Below are 13146 nucleotides of genomic sequence, written 5' to 3'. Positions count from 1 at the left end.
GAGAGGGGGATAGCTGAACTCGTCTTTCGACGAGCTGCCTACGTACCTCTTTCGAGGATCAAGCCATCTCGTAGTTCTGTTTTATGCCGCGAGTGTTCTTATTGCCGTGCTGACCGCCTTAGTCGTGGAGACTGTGGCAGGGTCGACGTTTTTGTCCGGGTTTTCCGTTTGAGTCATAGCGTTGACTTCGGAATCGTGCTGAGTTTCGATGTCCGAAGCGTTCGCTTCAGCAGACGATGTCGAATTGTCTTTCTTTGAAGTGTTTTCGGCCAAAGGCTGAGCTAACTTCGTGCGTTTGCTAGATGCCATTGCGGTAGTCGTGATTTGTCTTAACTTATGCTCTGCGAGAAAGCAAAGCCGCGACTGTTTCTGACAGCCCCAGATGGCTGCAAACCTAAATTCACACTGTCGATTTCCGTTTAAATAAGGAAAGTAGGAGAATCCTAATATCCCAGAGGTCCCGGATATCTGCTAATACCACACGCCAAGCAATCAGAACACGAAATAAAGATGATAAAAGATAAGAAATCGAAAAGGGAGAAAAGTAGATCTTATTCCAAATTCGCGTTTGAGCTTTACAACAAGGTACAAGCCCTGTCGGCGAGATTCCTAGTTATAAAACCCTAAAGCTGCTAAACCTAATTGAGTCGCAGCTTGAATAACAAAAATGGAAAAATTGCCTAAATTGCTCTAAGTGCTAAGTTTGCTGTGTATTGCGTCCCTCTCTGCCTCTCGCCTAAGACCCCTCTCTACCCTTAAGCCGTCATAGCTCAAAAATGGAGATATTCCATTTTTTCCGATCTTCGTGATTATTTTCGGAAACTTTACATTTATCCGCGGAAACTTGACATTTATCTTGCCTTAGGAAGCAAGCATAAACCGTCATAAGACTTATGGGTTTTAGGTTAAGAAATCGTAAGTGGGCTTCGAGCTGTGTTTTAGGTCTCTTTGGGCCGTCTTTGACTCGAAACGTTTATTACGGTTTCTTTGATAAAAATGAACTTCCCGCGGTTTTTATCGTAAAGTTTCACTGATGACTTCGAGTGACGATAAACAAAGAACAGTTTAGCCATGGCTCACGGGAGATAGCATTAAAGAGTAGGTGGTATGAAGACCTATTTGCTTTTTACGAAGAATACTAGTGGTTCGATTGAGATTTAGAATAAGATTTTACCGCAAGCCTCTTCGTAAAGATTCTTTTTACGAAGAATAACTTTCGTAAAAAATGTTTACACTGATTTTTACGAAGATTTGGACATTAACTTTGTCGTATCCGTTTTTGACCCCAACAACGTGACACGTATGAGATTGGACAATCATCAAATCATCTTCATGGTGTTTATACCCCACCATAAGGTCATCAATAACGTTTAAACTTCGCCAAGGTCATCGATTCAGTGAAGAAAACTGTAGTAGTTGTCTCATGCCACCATGTGAACTGAACGAAACCATCTGATTCATGCTCAAAGTCCACGGCAACATCATCAAGTCATCACTCCGTCGGATCCGTATATACCCGTCGGAATCATTATCTTCAAACATCTTTAGGACCACCATCAGATTTGTATTATATAGATAGCCATTAAAGATCTTAAAAAAAACTACAAATGCAAATATGAACACACCGTCAATGATCCATGCTCATAATTCACATTGTGTCATCAATTATTGAAATACATAGCCATCTTTTTAGTATGAGACCACGTATCTCTTCTTCTTCCTTTTTTTTTAATAGTAGCAAAACCAAAAGAAAATAAATCAAAGAAAAAAAACATAATTGTAATAATCAAAACTCGTCACAAATAGAAGTAGTCGAATAAACTTCAATTCGAAAGAAAACATTACGTAAGTAATTTTTTTTTTCTGTTTAAAAACAGGAAACCAATTTTTTTTTTTTTTTTTGGAAAAGCAATAAAAGAATAGCAAAAACCATAATTCCTAGGAATTGGATCTATGGCTCTGATACATGATAAGTTTAGAGGAATCTAAGTAGTATTATGGTTTCTCTCATCTTTTTAACTTAACTAATAGACTTATTTATACAAAGTACATAATTTGTCTAGCAAGGTTTTTAACATAATAGAATAGGAAATCTAAAATATATTCTAGGTGATCTCGTAATCACCGAGATCTCCTAATAAAATTTTCTAAAACAATACAAAATATAATTCATGTGATATATCAAAAAATGAACTCTATATATATATATATAAGGGACTAGCAGTGCCCCATATGAAATATCATTCTCACTTATAGCTCTTCTCCACAAGGTCTCTCCTCTTTCTCCTCCTTTTTCCACGTTTCTATATTCACATTTTTGTCGATATTTTCTATTCGCGTTAGTAAATTTTAACGAATAGGGTTGTCCTTATTTTGATATTTTAGTAGTTAACATATAATTTTATCCTTGTTTTGATACTACTATGTTGTTGCTTCAATTTTCAGGTTTTCTGAGTGATGGAAATGATGTCCCAAAGGGTGGTGATGTCCCAAAGGGTGGGACCAATGGGTGGTAACATGGGAGTAGCATTCGACGATGGTGTTTTTGACGGTGTGAAGAAAATAGTCGTCGGAAGAGACCAGGGATGTGTATCATATATCAAGATCGAATACGAAAAGGACGCGAAATTTGAAACCCGTGAACACGGGACGATTCGGGGGCCACTACAAGAGGTAATAATCGTGACTTCGTTATTCTTCAATAGATTGTTATCGAAAACTTCAGAAGCTAATAATTTGTTTGCTTTTGATGGAAAATGAAATCCAGTTTGCTGTAGAATATCCCAATGAATATATAACATCCGTTGGTGGAAGCTTCGATCTTGTTCCATTCTATAACGCAGTTCTGATCAAATCACTAGTCTTCTATACCTCATATAGAAGAACCTCTCCGACCCTCGGTGTGGCTGGAGGAAGAGCTTTCTGGCTCGAGGGTAGAACTGGAGGAAGGCTTCTTGGTTTCCATGGACGCTCTGGTCAGGCTCTTGATTCCATTGGACCTTACTTCTTCGCTCCAAATCCTCCTCTTAGGCATTTCGAACGCCAAGGTGGTAATGGAGGGACTCCATGGGACGATGGTGCTTACGATGGTGTTAGAAAAATATTAGTGGGCCGAGGTGGTAGGTTTGTGAGTTATTTTAGGTTTGAGTATGCGAGAGGCGAAAGAATGGTACCACATGCTCATGGGAAGAGACAAGAGGTTCCACAAGAGGTAAATGCTGATACAAATTCTAAGTTTAGTTTCGTTTTTACAGAAATATTCTGAAAATAAAATAAAAAACTTTGGTTGCAGTTTGATAAATAGTATGTTTGGGAATGAATTTGTTGGTTTTATTGATGAAATAGATGAGTATATATATAGGTACTCAAAGAATAGAAAAGACCAAAGCTAAAGATAACTAGGAAATCTAAACAATCCTTATCGGAAACTAAATGGAAAACTTATCCTAAAATAGATAGTAGCTATAGCTCCAATACCCCTCCTCAAGTTGGAGCATGAATGTTATTGATGCCTAACTTGAGAAGAAATGCATCGAACTCCTTTCGTCCGAGAGCTTTGGTTAAAATGTCGGCTAGCTGATCATGAGTAGACACATGTGTGGTACGGATGACGCCTTTGGTGATTTCGTCCCTTACAAATTGACAAATAATTCCCATGTGTTTGGTTCGTTCATGGAGAACCGGATTAGCACTAATATGTAATGCAGATTTATTGTCGCAGCAAATAAGCATTGGCTCCTTATGTTCAATGCCCAATTCTACGAGTAACTCTTTGATCCATATAAGCTCTTGAGTCATCGCTTTGAGTGCCCGGAACTCGGCTTCTGTTGATGATAACGAGACACAATCTTGCTTCTTAGTTTTCCAACACACAGGAGAAGTCCCAAACTGTACTATCATACCGGTAAGTGAACGATGAGTTTGAGGACATGTGCCCCAATCGGAGTCACACCAACCGGTTATAGAAAGCGTAGTGTTGGCACGAAAGAGAACCCCCTGTCCTATGGTTCCTTTTAAATACCGTACCACCTTTTGAGCTGCCGACCAATGTTCTTCTCTGGGTTTTTGCATGAATTGAGTTAGAATGTGTACACAATATGATAGATCAGGTCGAGTAGCCAGAAGATAAATCAGTCTTCCAGTGAGACGTCGGAACCGTCCTGGATCAGTAAGCAACGGACTATCAGATTTTGCGAGTTTATGATTCTGATCCATCGGTGATCCAGCTGGTTTACTTCCAAGTAAGCCACACTCTGTAATGATATCAATCGTATACTTCCGCTGGCATAAATAAATTCCTTGAGGTCCTCGAGCAACCTCAAGACCGAGGAAGTATTTTAAAGCACCGAGATCTTTCATATAGAAGCACATAGAAAGATAAGTTTTGAAGGATAGTATTGCGTCGGATGAGTCACCGGAGATGATTAAGTCATCCACGTAAACAAGAATGCGTAGGTTAATGTTGTTGCGTGAATATACAAACAGAGAGTGGTCGGAATGTGTTTGAGAGAAACCATATTTCTCCAAGGCTTCAACCAGTTTGGCGAACCAACACCGAGGTGCTTGTTTCAAACCATAAAGTGACTTTCGTAGACGGCACACTCTTTTATCGTTTGGATTCTCAAATCCAAGAGGAATTTTGATGTATACTTCATCATGGAGATCTCCATGTAGAAAAGCGTTGTGAACGTCCATTTGATGTATCTCATGATTCTTCTTTGCTGCAATATCAAGGAATATGCGTACTGTGGTCATCTTAGCCACTGGAGAGAAGGTTTCGGTATAGTCGAGACCTTCTTTTTGTCTATTTCCCAGTACTACCAAGCGAGATTTATGTCGTTCAATTTGCCCATTGGCGAGTAGCTTAATTGTATATAGCCACTGAGTGCCAAGGGCCGTCTTGCCTGGTGGGAGTGCTTGTAGATCCCACGTATGATTACGCTCAAGAGCATCAATCTCTGTACGCATAGACTTGCGCCACACGTCATATTTCATTGCTTCTCGAAAACTTTTAGGCTCGATATTGATCGTTAGAGCGATAAGATAGCTGCGATGAGAAGATGAAAGACGATCATATGATAAATAATTTGATAAAGGAAAGATCGAACCTGAGGAAGGCTGAGGCGCGGATGAGGGAAGAGAAGGAGTGAAGGTAGGGATTGTAGTGACTGTATTAACCACATAGTCACGAAGTCGAGTCGAGGGCATTCGTGTCCTCTGTCCGCGTCCCATCTCTGTAGTTGCAGGTTCTTCTGTAATGGGTGTTGTTGATGTATTTATATTTCCTGTAACAGTCTCCTCTGTTTCTATATTTTCTGTAGTTGTCTCAATGATTGATTCTTCTTGATCATCGTTTGGCAGAATGTCTTCGTGTGGATATATTATTAAAGAGGGTCCAGTAACTCTTGGTTCTTTGAGCGATGTGTCTGTTTTCTTTTCAAAATGTGGGAATACCGCCTCTTGAAATTCAACATCTCTGGAAATAAATATTGTTTCAAGTTCCAGATCAAACAGTTTCCAGCCCTTAATACCTGTCGGGTATCCAAGAAGAATGCATCGTTGGCTTCGGGAGGCAAATTTATCACCCTTTGTGTTTTTGTTATGGGCATATGCCAAGCATCCCATAACGCGAAGATGAGACAAATCTGGAGGTTGGCCGTGAAGCATCTCGTATGGCGTTTTGTTATTGAGTACTGATGATGGTGTTCGATTTATTAAGTGTCCAGCAACAAGAACACATTCGCCCCAAAATTCTATTGGCAGGTTGGCTTGAAACCTCAGGGCTCGGGCAATATTCAATATATGTCGATGTTTCCTTTCAGCACGGCCATTCTGTTGTGGTGTATAGACACATGATGTTTCATGAATTATTCCTTGTTCTTTGAAAAATCTTGTGAGGCATGTGAATTCTGTCCCGTTGTCGCTTCGCAATGTTTTGACCTTCTTCGAGAATTGTCTTTCAATCAGGAGTAAGAAATCTTTGATCTGTTGTGAGACACTTGACTTATCAGGAAGTAAGTATAGCCATACGGCTCGTGAGTTGTCATCTACGATCGTAAGAAAGTATCGAGAACCACAGAAGGCTGTAGTTCGATATGGTCCCCAGACATCACAATGGATTAAATCGAAAATTTCTTTTGCATTATTAGAGCTGTCTGGAAAACTAAGTCGAGTCTGTTTGGCTCGAAAACAAATATCACAATTTTTGATAAGATGATCTTGAGAAGATGAATTCTTAATATCAGGAATCATGTTGGTAACTCGAGAAGATGGATGACCAAGGCGACGATGCCACAATACTGAATCTTCTAGAGTAGTATGGAGCGACACGAATGCTTCAATCCCTCGAAACCGGTACAATCCCTCTCCTTCTCTTTCACCCGCTCCAATCAGCATCCTCGAGGTACGGTCCTGCAATATCATAAGTTTATCAGTGACTTGTCCAACAAGGAAATTATCAGTGACAAGTTGACCGAAGGAGATAAGATTTGTATGGAAGCCATCGACATAATACACATTCTGTATGTGCAATGTCGAGGTTAGCTTTACTATCCCCTGTTTTGACGCCACTGCACCGGATCCTGCTGGTAAGAGAACTGGTATAGCTGGAATGTCTCGAATATTTTCCATTAACTCAAGTTGCCCTGTCATGTGATGGGTTGCACCTGTATCTAAGATCCAGATATCATCACCTTTCTTACCCTTTAGATGCTCTGTTTTTGTTCCTTTGTTGATGAGTTTCTGCACAATGTTCCACTGGTCGTCAGTAATCCCACTCAATCCTTGACGATCTGCATCAGTAATTGTTATGTTTGCTTGTATCGCCGTTGGAATTGTGTTCAACACCGTGGCTGTGTTGGCTTTTGGTGTTGTGTTACGATCTTGAGGGTTGCTGTTTGTAGGTTTGAAGTTGCGATTGTTTGTTCTTGTTTTTGGTCGATCCTCCCACCAATCTGGGTATCCGATAATAGTGAAACATCCTGCAGCTTCATGTCCAGTGCGTCCACAAGCTGTGCACTGTCGTGTTGGATCTCTGTTTCCAGGTCGGGAAGCATCTCTTGTGTTTTGTCGTGGAGAGTTTGAAGGTCTGGTTTGTGATACGAAACTCATGACAGCTGGCTCAGGTGTTATTGTTGATCGAATGATTTCGTTTTGTGATATAGTTTGATATACGCTATCAAGGTCAGGAAGCGGAGAGATTGCACAAATTTGAGAACGTATAACTCCGTGTGCGGAATCATCAAGTCCAGCGAGAAAGTCGTGAATCTTGAGAGTCTCAGCTTCTATATCTCTTGCTGTGTTTAGGTCACATTCGCACTTGCCACAGTTACATCTCTTCGAGTTCATACATTCAGCAATCCCATCCCAGAGTTTTGTGAGACGACCGAAGTAATCATCAATGCTAGTACCGTTTTGTTTGCAATTTGCGAGTGCGATCCGTAGTTGTTGAAGCCTTGCTCCGCTCTTGACAGAATAGCGCTTCTTGATGATATCCCATAGCTCCTTTGCGATTTCACGAGTTGATATTGATGATCTGATCTTTGGCTCGATTGTTTGTTTTATCCATCCTACGATGAGATGATTATTTGCAATCCAATCTTCAAGGTATGATGAATCGGCTGCCGGTTTAGGAAGACTGCCGTCAAGGAATCCGAATTTCTTCCGTGAGCTGAGAGCCATACGAAAGTTGATAGCCCATTCATCATAATTCAATCCGTTGAGTAGTGGTTGTGAAATCACAGCTCCGGGATTGTCATTAGATGATAGGTCATATGGAGTGATGGTTTTGTATTTGACTGCACCTGTTGCTGCTGGTGTAATCGACATTGTTTTGAATGAATAGCGTGCGTTTCAAGTCTTTAGAGACACACAGAAATAGGAATTTGTGATGGTCTTGCGTTTTGCGAGATCACACGAGAATAGGAATATGGTGATGATCTTGCGTTTTGCGAGATCACACGAGAATAAGAATGTTGTGATGGTCTTGCGTTTGTTGCGAGATCACCACGAGAATATGGAATTTTCTGTTTTTAGGTTTGTTTTGGCTCTGATACCATGATAAATAGTATGTTTGGGAATGAATTTGTTGGTTTTATTGATGAAATAGATGAGTATATATATAGGTACTCAAAGAATAGAAAAGACCAAAGCTAAAGATAACTAGGAAATCTAAACAATCCTTATCGGAAACTAAATGGAAAACTTATCCTAAAATAGATAGTAGCTATAGCTCCAATACAGTTTGTGGTTGATTATCCTCATGAACATATTATATTGGTGGAGGGAACAGTCGATGTCTGCCTTACATCGGTTATGTTTAAGACATCAAAAGGAAGAACCTCCCGTGTTTTTGGGAATGTGGTTGGTAGGAAATTTGTGTTTGAGGAGAAAGATTTCAAGATTGTCGGATTTTGTGGTCGATCTGCTGATGCTATTGATGCTCTTGGTGCACATTTTGGCCCTCTTCGCACTCCAGCTCCAGCTCCATCTCCTGCCCCCGGTCCTGCTCCCGCTCCCGCTCCAGGTTCTCGGCCAGCTCCCGCTCCTGGTCCAGGTCCCCATCCAGCTCCCGCTCCTGGTCCAGGTCCCCGTCCATCTCCTGCTCCTGGTCCAGGTCCCCGTCCAGCTCCAGCTCCCGCTCCTGCTCCTGCTCCCGCTCCCGGTCAAGGTCCCCGTCCAGCTCCCGGTCCTGCTCCCGGCCAAGGTCCCCATCCAGCTCCCGCTGCTGCTCCCGGTACCAGTGCCACTCCAGCTCCAGCTCCCACTACCACAAAGATAGGACCGGTCGGTGGTGAGAAGGGAAACACATTTGATGATGGTATTTTCGATGGTGTGCAGAAAATAACTGTGGGGAAAGACATATACAGCGTAACTTATATCAAGACCGAATACACAAAGGAAGGAAAAGTCGAAATCAGTGAACACGGGACAAATCGGGGGGAGCTAAAAGAGGTCAAAACAAATAAATAAATTTGTGAATTTTGTTAACATTCATATTCGATTGGTTTCTATATTTCTTTGAAGAACTTAATCATTAGTTTTTTTTTCGTGATGGAAAATGAAATCCAGTTTTCGGTGAATAATCCGAATGATTATATCACAGCCGTTGGTGGAAGCTACAATCATATATTCAACTACGATACAACGCTTATCACATCGCTATACTTCACAACCTCGAAAGGATTTACCTCTGCATTATTCGGTAAGATGAGTGGAGAAGAATTCAATCTAAAAGGTGAAAATGGAGGAAAGCTTCTTGGATTCCATGGACAAGCTGGTCATGCTATAGATGCCATTGGGGCTCATTTCGAAAGAGGTTCTGGCATTTGAAGGAAGTTAAGGAGAAAAGTTACTAGATCATTCGGTTCAATGAAAAGGCTGGTTATTTGGTTCATCAGATGGGAATCTATGTCGTTCTCATTATAACCAATTAGAGACTTACTCTTTAATTTCCTCTTTCTCTTTGTTTCTAGAAAATAAGGTCACTCAGACGTCTTGTTAAGCTTTTCAGCTTTTAACTATGTTTATGTGTGTATTAGCATTACTGTATTAGTCGCTTAAAGTGATCATGTGATGTGAGTGGTGTCGTTTGCCGATTATAATAAAGAATGTTACTTTTCAATATGTTTTTATTTTGGTTAGTTTCTGTATTTTAGTTCTTACATGTAAAAAAAATTATTTAAAAAAAAACGAGATACTTTTAGGAAGGTTTATTGAATCAAAGTAAATCCAAAATTTGAGTAAATTTTTTAAAATATTGTTACAAATTTTATGGATTTTTGAAGTAATTTTTAAATTTTAAATATTTATCTAAACTAATAGTTTTTTTTATTTTTTTTTAAATTACTATAATTTGATATTTTATCGTTATATGAAATATATAAAAGTTTTTAAAATCAATTTCCAAACAATTTTTTTATTTCAAAAAGTTTGATTTTAGTTCTAAAAATGTGAAGCAAATTTTATTATTTAAAAAAAGTTTCAAATACCGTCAGAGAAAGTGGTATTTCGATTTATTGCTTTTTCACTATAAAATAAATATTATTTGAACTCTACCAAATTTATATCTATATCTATATCTATCTATCTATCTATATATATAAAAGAGAGTTTCATCTCTCCGGAACGCGCCACGTCATCATCCACGTCATTAAGTTGAAGGCTCTGGGCGTGACACCTGTCCAGTAATCGAAACTCACCGTATCATTTATTCTTTTGCGTGATGGGCTTAAATCACGTTTGGGCTTCAAATTTGGACAGACCGGTCCGCCTCAAACCCTAATACGGAAGAATCAACAAAATGGAGTTCGTCTTTCCTCTGCGTACGGCGACTTCGTGACTTCGTGACGTTTGCGCTTCTTCAATGTGTCGTTTAGATCTGCAAGACGGTGTGTTTTCGGTATAAATATGTGTGTTTCTCTTCTTGAACTCATCCTTTCTTCTCCGATTTGAAGTCTGACAAGAAATTTTTTCTCCGATTTGAAGACAGGTAACACCAGTTATGGCTCCACAATACTGCAAAATTTTGTTGCTGTTCTAGAGTAACAGTGTTTGATTCCCTTGGATTGCAGGCTAAACTTGCTCTAGAGGCTCTTGAAGTTCCTGTGGGGGTATCTAATTTTTTACTTTTCTTTATCCCAGTTGCTCTTTCTCGATACTATTATCAATTAAATTATTATCTTTCTGTTTGTCTGGATCAGATGTGTCATTCTTGAGGAGGGTAACATCGTTGCTTCAGGGCGTAACCGAAATAATGAGACATGCAATGTAATCTTTATAATCTTTCACCTATTTCTCTGTATGAGTAACTTTGAAACATAAAACAATGCGATGACATAGAGTGTTTATTGATTGTCATGTTGGCTGCTTCGTCTATGCTACTTACTAAGTCGTTTGTTATAATTTTGTTCAGAGAGGCCACAAGACATGTAGAGATGGAAGCAATCGATGAACTTATTGGACAATGGCAAAAAGATAGACTTTCACCTTCACAAGTCGCTGAGAAATTCTCGAAATGCGTTCTTTACGTAACATGTGAACCTTGCATAATGTGTGCATCGACCTTATCCTTCCTCGGTATGATTCCTTAACATGAACTTGAATTTTTTTGTCTGTTTGTTTATTTGTTCCTGATATGATCTTTTCTTTAATCGAAGGTATAAAGGTAGTATATTATGCATGCGGAAATGATAAATTTGGGGGTTGTGGTTCCGTATTGTTGCTTCACTTAGAGAGTTCTCAGACATAAGATATCCTTTGTAGACCCTAAAGATCACACTACAAACTTATTAGAAAAAATCAGCCTTATTAATTGAAGTCTGTGATCTCTGTTTTTTTTTATAGTGAAGAAGCTCAAAGAGGAAAAGGGTACAAGTGCAGAGGAATAATGGCAGACGAAGCTGTATCTCTTTTCAAATGTTTCTATGAGAGGAATCCATACAGTAACCATTCTCATCTTTACCTCCAACTCTGTTCTTTGATGAAACATCTTAAACACAGTTCATTTTTGTAGTTTTAGCCCCAAAGCCACACCGCCCTGTAGTTCAAAGAGAGAGGACTTAGCATCTTAGAGGCGAACTTGGTTTGAAAATTGGAGTTTCTGATTAAAATATGAAGAAGTTGAGGTGGAGGTTGTCAAATGATGATTCTATGTTTTTTTGCTACATTTGGCACATGAAACGTTATCAGTTACATCCAAAACATTTGTATATCCGCCTAAGTTGGAGATCTCAATCTCAAGCTACTAAGTTGGTTTTATTAGTTGTCTGTGACTGTAACGTTTTCTTCTTGTACGGGTAGATGATAGACATGACCATCATTAGAAGAATAAAAGATTAACTATGTTTTTATCTTTTTCCTTGGATCAAATCTCTGTTTCTATCTCTTTCCTTTAACCCAGACAAGTAACACTCTTAACATACTTATTTTTTCTACCCATATTGGTTGGTTTTATGGTTAACTTGTCAAGTAAACATACAAGTGTTCAAAATGCATGTATAGTTGATATTTATAACGAAAAGAAAGATGGCAAGTTAAATAAAGGTGTGTAGAGAAGCTGAACTATGCGCTGCTGCTGATTGAAATGCAACTTGGACAGGAAACAAAGGTGGGAGAATACATATTGAAGCCAAAGACAATAGAAAGAGAGAAGACTTTCGTTCTTCTGGACATCCCGCACCGCCGCACGTAACTCACTACTTCAGGAGGTGGTGGTTGTGGTGTAACTGAGAAGAAGAAATGATGGTGTGTTTCTTTGCAGGGCTGGTATTGTGTTTCTTTGCAGGGCTGGTAGTGGTGGTGGTGTAAGTGTGTAACTGAGAAGAAGAAATGCTGCCAAATAAACTATTATGACTCTGTTGTCCAAACTAAAATAAAGCATGAATTAAAGTCAATATATTACAAGATGTATTACGGAATCAATGACGGTTCTGTCGTTCTGATGTTCAATATTCTAATTCAATGATGGTGTGTTTCTTTGCAGGGCTGGTATTGTGTTTCTTTGCAGGGCTGGTAGTGGCGGTGGTGTAAGTGTGTAACCGAGAAGAAGGAATGATGCAATGACTGAGTTCGAAGCTCTCTTTTTTTTTTAGAGTTTTCGCCTAATTAATGTTACACCACCACCACCATTTATATAAAACCACAATCCAAGTTTATTTAATTTACTAATTCATGTAAATAAAGAACACCTACGTTTAGGTCCTGATTGGCAGAGCATTAGCAGTAGCAGTATGCTATAGAAGTAGTATGCTGCGGACCTGTATGTTTTTGCTAACTGTTTAATAGGATGATTGGTAGAGCAGTATGAGTATACTATTTAAAATTATTATAAAAATTAGTATATAATATATAATATATTTATTTTTAATTAGTATATAAATATATTTATTTTTAATGAATATATTTCTAATATATATATATATATATATATTAACATACAAAATTAAAAAGATATATAATTAATTTATTTTATTTACAAATTTAAAAATTATTATAAATTAATTTTAGAAATCAAAATTTTATTTTCTGGATATAAAAATAATTTTATGATATTATTAAATAAAATAAATGAATTAATTATATATTTTCCTTCATTTTATAAATTATAGATGCAAATGCTCTTATAAAAGCTTCATGTGAAAGCATTGG

The 13146-nt window shown here is 38.6% G+C and overlaps 1 protein-coding gene and 1 long non-coding RNA gene across 4 annotated transcripts; both read left to right on the top strand.

Annotated features, from left to right (window-relative positions):
* Positions 1–2243: 2243 nt before the first annotated feature.
* Positions 2244–9589, top strand: LOC106316347 (myrosinase-binding protein 2-like). The gene is made up of 5 exons (XM_013754225.1): positions 2244–2270; positions 2446–2673; positions 2768–3211; positions 8242–8952; positions 9070–9589. Exons 2-5 carry the CDS (start codon positions 2458–2460, stop codon positions 9328–9330), a joined length of 1632 nt encoding a protein of 543 aa, XP_013609679.1. The 5' UTR covers positions 2244–2270; positions 2446–2457; the 3' UTR covers positions 9331–9589.
* A 665-nt stretch (positions 9590–10254) lies between these two features.
* LOC106313725 lies at positions 10255–11853 on the top strand. Of its 3 annotated transcripts, XR_001264466.1 has the most exons (7): positions 10255–10489; positions 10572–10610; positions 10701–10767; positions 10913–11076; positions 11157–11258; positions 11344–11441; positions 11513–11853. It is a non-coding gene; the product is annotated as an uncharacterized LOC106313725 (long non-coding RNA). The 3 variants fall into 3 exon arrangements; XR_001264467.1 differs by lacking the exon at positions 11157–11258; XR_001264465.1 differs by having other exon boundaries at positions 11157–11441.
* The last annotated feature ends 1293 nt before the right edge of the window (positions 11854–13146 follow it).

The sequence above is a fragment of the Brassica oleracea genome, chromosome C9 (assembly GCF_000695525.1).
Source record: "Brassica oleracea var. oleracea cultivar TO1000 chromosome C9, BOL, whole genome shotgun sequence".
In the NCBI taxonomy this organism is placed as follows: domain Eukaryota; kingdom Viridiplantae; phylum Streptophyta; class Magnoliopsida; order Brassicales; family Brassicaceae; genus Brassica; species Brassica oleracea.
Note: the sequence above shows the minus strand (reverse complement) of the source record. Positions and strands in the feature narration are given on the sequence as shown.

What these genes read in the sequence shown, in the direction of transcription:
- LOC106316347 (XM_013754225.1), top strand. Translation starts at nt 2,458, where the DNA reads ATGGAAATGATGTCCCAAAGGGTGGTGATGTCCCAAAGGGTGGGACCA. An exon ending in GACAAGAGGTTCCACAAGAG is followed by an intron (nt 3,212 to 8,241) that starts GTAAATGCTGAT and finishes GCTCCAATACAG; the next exon opens with TTTGTGGTTGATTATCCTCA. An exon ending in ATCGGGGGGAGCTAAAAGAG is followed by an intron (nt 8,953 to 9,069) that starts GTCAAAACAAAT and finishes AATGAAATCCAG; the next exon opens with TTTTCGGTGAATAATCCGAA.